Here is a 6847-nt window from a genome sequence, read left to right on the forward strand (position 1 = left end):
CTGTCATCAGCTGGCTCGCCCTGGGATGCCAGCGAAGGGAAAGGCACTGGGGAGTCACAGGAAGATGCTGTCAGACAGGGCAATCTGCTTAATGGGAGCTGGAGGGAGGGAGCAGCAGGGAGAGAGCGAGGGGAAATCAAAGTGTGATCTATCAGAGCAAGGTGGGAAATGAGCCTGTGAAAGAAGACGTGAGCTGAATGCTAACAACCTGAATGCTTGGCTCAGGTCCTCTCCCTGCCATCTGCTATGGCTGCACCAGATCCTCTCCTCTTTCCATCTTCGGCTGTCGCTGGGTAACTTCACTCAGGCTCAGACATCCAGCTACTGTGGCAATTTGTGGCTGGTCAGTACCAAACCTGTAGCTAAAGCCTGGTGGGTAACGTGCTCACTGAGCAGCGCGTCACTGCGCAGCCAGGATGGAGGGATTTTCATCCCTCCCTTTTTTAGCTGTTTGGATAATGCTCCACTTCTGAAACATAACCCTGACATTTCTGCAGGATCTACAATATTCCTCGTGTTTTTTCATGACACTCCCCTCAGCCCCGTCCCTTCCCAAAGAGATGCTCTAGTCCTCCTTTTATAAAACAAGTATCTGAGATACGGTTACCCCAGACAGGTCACATTCAGGGTGTGTGGGGCAGAACAGACAACCAAAACAAGGTCCCTGGGCATACAAACCACAAGCTACCTTTCCTCTTTTGTTCAGGCTTAGATAAATTCCCTTCCACAGCTTCCAATTGGAATTGGAATTCCAATTCTAATTACAGAGGTGTAATTAGATATATTTGATAAATCTCAATAATTGGGGGTAATTTATACATCCCATTAAAACAAAATGTTGCTTCAGTATTAGTGAGACAGTACAAATAGATGAGCTAAAAGAGCACAGGTTTGCTTATAGAGTTACTAGGAGACACAAGGTGGTGTTTTCTGTGCTTACCTTCAGCACTGTGATATTCCATGCAAAACTCTCAATGGCTTTGCTTAATTTTCTTCCTTTCAAACCTTCCTTTGTCCCGAGGTTATGAAGCTCTTCGTGGAATTCCATTCCTAAAAATACAGATAGCTACATCACCCAGTGCATGACTGATTTCCCCTATAAAACGTTCAGTGAGCATTTTCAGTCTCACAGCTGGTACTTCCTACAACCTCTTTCTGTGTTTCTCCCCTTCCCAGTTATGACCCCATCCCGGACAGCATCTTCCAGAATAAAAGGGTCATGTGCAATCTTGCGGTTGTGCTTCCACTTTATATGTAACTCTCCTTTCCAGTGCTGGGGTCCCACACAGGCACACACCTGGTCCCCGCACAAACACTCATCCAGCGCTTCTGCTTGCAGTCTGCATTGCTGGCAGTATTGCGACAAAAGGCAGTCGCTTGTCACTCTCCTTGAATAGACGATTTTGTACCTTGGAAGGCAGTCTCACAGAGTTGGAAGATACCTGTTCAGCACAGCAAATACAGACTCAAATGCGCAGCTCCTCATTAATCTTAATCACAGTCATACAGAAAAGCCCTTGTACTTCACAATGATAAATTATGTCAGAAACGCATACTGCTAATCACAGGATTGCTATTCCTGCAGCCTGGAGAACTGAGACTTCCAGCCACAGCCCTGGGAATTGTTACATTTCATTGCTAGTTTCTGTGGCAAATGTCTGCGAATCTGTTGCTGGATACAAGAATTCAGGAAATCTGGGAGCAGATTAAAAACCTCAGCAAGTCCAATTAGCCCACCAATTCCACAAGATTTGCACAGTGTATGCAAACATTTCTCTGAGTCTGCTGTGGATTAAGAGACAAAATGGAGAGAGAGTTGCTTGTGTTCCCTTAATTTGTACCTTACAAAGGCCAAATTGGCACTAAACCACTCCAAAATGCCTGAAGCCCATCCTGGCTGAACAAACTGATTTCCATCTCCAATTTTCATACCTTTTCCTCCCTTAACATTTTAAGGCAAATGTCACTCACAAATTCGAGCTTCATTGAAATGACGTCAAAGAAATGCCCATTGAGAGAACACCTGCACGGAGTAGACGCAGAGTGCTGTTTAGTGGGCTGCTGAAGGAGTCGGTCCTCCGACAGCCCAAGACAGGCTTGCACTTGGTGTAGCTTGCCCGAAGCGCTCCTTCAAGACTAGCAATAGGCTTCCTCTTGCATTGTACCAACTCCAGGAGCTCAGTAACACTGCGGCAGTTCAACCCCACACAATGCAAGATTTCTCTATTGTTTATTTTCCAAAACGTTGCCCACTCACAAGTTTTAACTGTCTAGGGTAACAGAGCTCCTGTAGCATGTCCTTTGGAAATCAGTCTAAATAATTGCACCGCAAGTAAGATTACCCTGCAGGCGTGCCTTGTTCCAACTGACTTACAAATCATTTCACTTCAGTAAGTAAAAGAAAACCTTCAAATGACTCGCTTTGTCCTCCAAAAAAATAAGAAGGCTAATGCTGGTCAGCTCCACTTGGAGAGCCCTGCCTTTATGCAGCATACTTTTAGTTATTTTTCCCTCTGGACCTCACTTCCCCACCTGTAACCTGGAGACAGTGCTGCCCTGGAGAGAGGGGGCCACAAACATTTGTTAGGCTGCGGGTAGGAGCGCCAACGAAAACATTTAGCAGTTCGGTCCTCCAAGCTGCTGCTGACCAGGGCTGAGACTGCACATGAGAAAAAACCAACAAAACCAGCCACCTGAGAAGTCATCTGGGGGAGTAGGCAGGACCCCATGGCACAGGGAGCGCAGTCCAAAACAGGCTGTAATGTGAAGCAGAGGTCTGGTGGGAACAAATGTTCAAAGGGAGCAGGACTGGGGTGAAGTGAAGGACAATGTTACAGGCAACTGTACCTCTGACACCTCTTAATTTTGAGTGCTTCATCTTGCAATATTGAAAATGTTATTTAACAATTTGCCTGGGTAACATTTGCAACAAACTAATCGGCAATTGAGCGTGGTGAGGGATCCTCTCTCCCCTACTCCTTTCTGCTGTCTAAATCCTGAGGTTTCAGAAGAGCACTTCATGTCTCTCCAGCCTTCTTCTCAATCAGAAATGATATTTTAAGGCTAACAAAGCAAAACAAATGAAAATACAAGTAGATACAGCAGCAAAGAGAACAATCTTGAGAAATCCATCTTTTTGCTGGGGGAAAGAAGCATAGGGGAACTGCATGGAAGTCTGGACATCAGCGTGGTGGCATGGTCCTGCATCGTGTTCTCTGCACACATCTCCAGCCCTCCGCTCACAAAGATGCCAGTGCTCAGGCAAGTGTTGTGGGTTCTTCTCTCTGTGCACAGAGCAGGGTGGGGAGAAAGCTGGCTGATGTTGCTGAGGGTCTGCCTAATTTAGTGCAAAGTATTGCTCTTAAATTATACCACCTAGAAAGACCCCCGGAGCTGCATTTTCCTGTCACTGTCCCATTCCTAAACCCTCTGCACCCGATGAAGGCTTTGGGCTGGGGACATTTATGCTGCTTATGCAGATACACAGAAGCCAAAGCATGACACAAGATGAAGCCCATGAAATCCAGCAAGGCATAGCTGCTTGCCTCTACTCACTTTGCTACCACAGTGCCAGCATGGCTCCAGAGCTCTGAATTTCAAAGAGCAAGGACTAGGTTACACCCTGCTCTTGCACCACATAAAAATCAGTTAAATGCTATTGTTGAAACAGTTTCCAAATTTCCTCTAATTAAAAAGATGAATTAAAGGATTTACTACAAAACATCCATTTCATTCATTATTCAGATTTAATAGAAGCAAATGGCTGTAGCCTGCATCACTTGCCAAATCCAAAAATGCCTATCAGAATAGTATTTATGATTGTTGTGGTCCCAGAAGTCTATGCCCAAGAACACAAATTAAATGCAGTAGCAAGTGTTTGCATTACTGACCTTCAAGGCCTGCTACAGGTTAGGGAAGGTGCAGCTGTACAACTAAATGAACTGAAAACAGATTTAATTTCTGCAGTGTAAACCCCTAACAGAATACACTGCGTGTATTTATTCAGCATGGTTTCTGATACATGAAAGCTGATGGATTTAGTTGTAGAGGATTACCACCGCCAAATGTGGACTCTTATCTCTCTAGCAGGGCTTATTCTTGTGTATCAGTGGAAACTACAGGAGACATGTCCCAGTTCAGAGTCTAGCCTGCTATCCTGAACAAATGATGAAGAGGGGTGTGCATGAATTCAGTTTGCTGAACTGTGAATCACAGGCACTTTGGTGATTTCTACCATCCTGAAAAAGGAGTGTGAACCTGCAGCAGAGCAGACAGCACACGGGTGGCCACTTCTGAAACCACCTCTTCCCCTTCTACTGGTGCACACGAGACAGAGCCCTAGTTCGGATAAAGACATCCAGTACAATACACCAGCAACATATGATCTACTTTAAGCCTACTGTATACAGTGGTTTGCGCCCATATACCTGATGTACATAATGCATAGCCACACTGTGATACAATGGAATTATATTGGCGTAAGTTTCCAAGGTCTAAAACAAACCTAAACAGCAAAAGTAAGTAAAGGTAGGCAACAGAGCTTGGTCCTGTGGGTTTCAAAACCTCTTGCCTCCTCTGCGTTTAAGGGAACGATTGTGGTAGAGAATAGAGCTCAGTAAAAGCAGCACACCTTCTCACTCCCTCTTTTTAATTGAATGCCTTTCTGGTTCATTTGACTAATTTAAATGCTGTCAGACATTTCAGAGCTGTAGAGCAGATGGAGAAATAGCTTTTAAGGTGAAAGCTGAGGATTTTTCCCTGATCCCACGCCTGCATTGCTACTGGAGGATGAGCCTTCAGGAGGGTGGAGTCTGCCAAGGGAAGACCGGGATGCTCACTTAAATACCAGGTGAAAGATGCTGCATTAATCACAAACTATAAGTAAATTATGGCACATCGTTTCCCATCTCACATCCAGAACTACACAATAAAGAAGGATTACCTGCTTTCTGGCACTGAACAATCTTGTCGTGAGTGATGTCTGCCATCTCGATGAGAACCCTGCTCTCTTGAATCATCTGTCAGAAAATAAATGGAAAAAAAGCAGCATCACTAGGGTTTCCTGCAACATCTAGTCCACAGAAAAGTAGAAAGGTTCAAACTTAAAAAGAGCTCTGCTCTGCAAGCAACACTATAAAGATTGGATCATTCCTTCACATTAGGGCTCCCAGATCTGTATCAAGCTATGTGACAGTTGCTCAGAAAATGTTTTGCTCCAGAAGTTAAAGAACAGCTGTTTTACATCAGTGAGATACCACTGCAAATAACGTGAAGGAAACACAAGTGATTTCAGAAGAAAGCAGAGTTAGCAGACAAAAAAAATTCATTCTACATGAAACTGAGCCCTTTCTAATTTAGTACTTTTCTTGAAACAAAAGGAGAAATAAGTAGAGTCCTTGACATAAGTGGTTATCAAAAATGTTACCAAGTCATGAATACTGCTGATTTCAAGAGGTACTTAAGCCTGTGCTGAACTTTATGCCCTACAGCAGTTCAGACAGCTACAGTATTTCTTGAGTTTCTCTTTGGAGAAATTCAAATCCAAATCCTACCCTATCTTCAACATTTCCACTGAAGTTTAAAAGAAAAAAAAACAAAAACAAAAGAGGCAGGCAGTTTCAACAAGCCTACTCACAAGCTTCAAGATATAGCCATACTTATGCATCTTCCTAGAGTAGCCCATTAACAGCAAACAGATGAAGTGTCCATTACATGACAAGTTTCCTGAGCCTCCCTTCTTGCTAATGTTATTCTCCTTTGATGGTAACAAACCTTCCAAAACCCTTCAGAAGCCCAGGCAAGCAAGCAAATTGTTCCAATGCTATATTCTGCGAAATTGCAAAAGGCGGCACATACATCTGTTACAGAAGGCAAGAACATGCTGTATAACAAACTATGCCTGAGAATAATTTCACTCTCCTGAGACGTACACCACAAAACCCAATCAAATCCAAGCAGCATGAGAGCGGTGCCAATTAAAAGTGAAGCAAACTGAATACTGCCTAATGTTACATCCTGAAATTACAGAAGCCACCATCTGAAAGCTTTGCCAAAATGCTACAACTGCTAAAAGCCTTCCTACTTTCAAACACACTAAATATGAAAACACAACTAGTAGGTTTCAATGATTTTAGTGGAAGACAGTATAACAGTATTAAATTAACACTTGCAAATTAGCATGTCTTATTGTTTTAATTAGATACAAGGGAGGAGAGATGCTTCCACTTTTCACACCCGAACTTCCAAATTCTGGAGAAATTCAGATCCAAATTTTGCTCCTCATGCCACCTTCATTTCTAATTAAACCTATTAAGACAGGCTGCATTTAATAAAAATACCTATGCCTTTGCTTTGATATAAACAAGAACATTAGAAAAACAAAATCCATTACCAGCTTCTCAGGCAGAGAGAAAAAAGCCTGATACATCTACAGAGTGCAAAATTGTTTTTTAACAGAACTTGCCCAGTGGCTATGCCTGAGATTGAAATTACTTTCGATAGTATCCTTTGCCTTTCATTCTTATTACTTGCTTGTTCGTGCATTGTGTTGATTTTTTCCTCTTTGGTATTTTTTCTTGTTGTCTAGAAAGAAATGACAATTTCTACCCACCCCCTGGCTTTTCTGTACCACAGCACATAGTCATTTTGTGCTGAAGGAGCCTTCACCATTTCTAGTTCGGCCGCCAAGTTGGTGAAGTTGGTCTGAGCAGTAAAGAGAGCGAGAACCTACAAGTCACTACAGAGGCAGCCAGAGGCCAAACGCGCATCTCTTGCACATGCAGACACGGGGCCCGTGAGCCAATGCCCGCACTGCCTGGTCCAGCCAGGCACTTCCAGCATCTCCACG

At 43.6% G+C, this 6847-nt stretch overlaps 1 protein-coding gene across 1 annotated transcript in view; it reads right to left on the reverse strand.

The window, feature by feature from the left end:
- Nucleotides 1-6847, reverse strand: part of PLCL1 (phospholipase C like 1) — a 45438-nt gene that overhangs the window by 24161 nt on the left and 14430 nt on the right. The window contains exons 3-4 of the mRNA XM_009284678.1: nucleotides 4943-5018; nucleotides 941-1050 (exon numbers count right to left, since the gene is read on the reverse strand). Coding sequence (XP_009282953.1) covers nucleotides 941-1050; nucleotides 4943-5018 — 186 coding nt within the window. The remainder of the gene's footprint in view (nucleotides 1-940; nucleotides 1051-4942; nucleotides 5019-6847) is intronic.

This window comes from Aptenodytes forsteri, unplaced genomic scaffold (genome assembly GCF_000699145.1).
Source record: "Aptenodytes forsteri isolate BGI_AS27 unplaced genomic scaffold, ASM69914v1 Scaffold183, whole genome shotgun sequence".
In the NCBI taxonomy this organism is placed as follows: Eukaryota; Metazoa; Chordata; class Aves; order Sphenisciformes; family Spheniscidae; genus Aptenodytes; species Aptenodytes forsteri.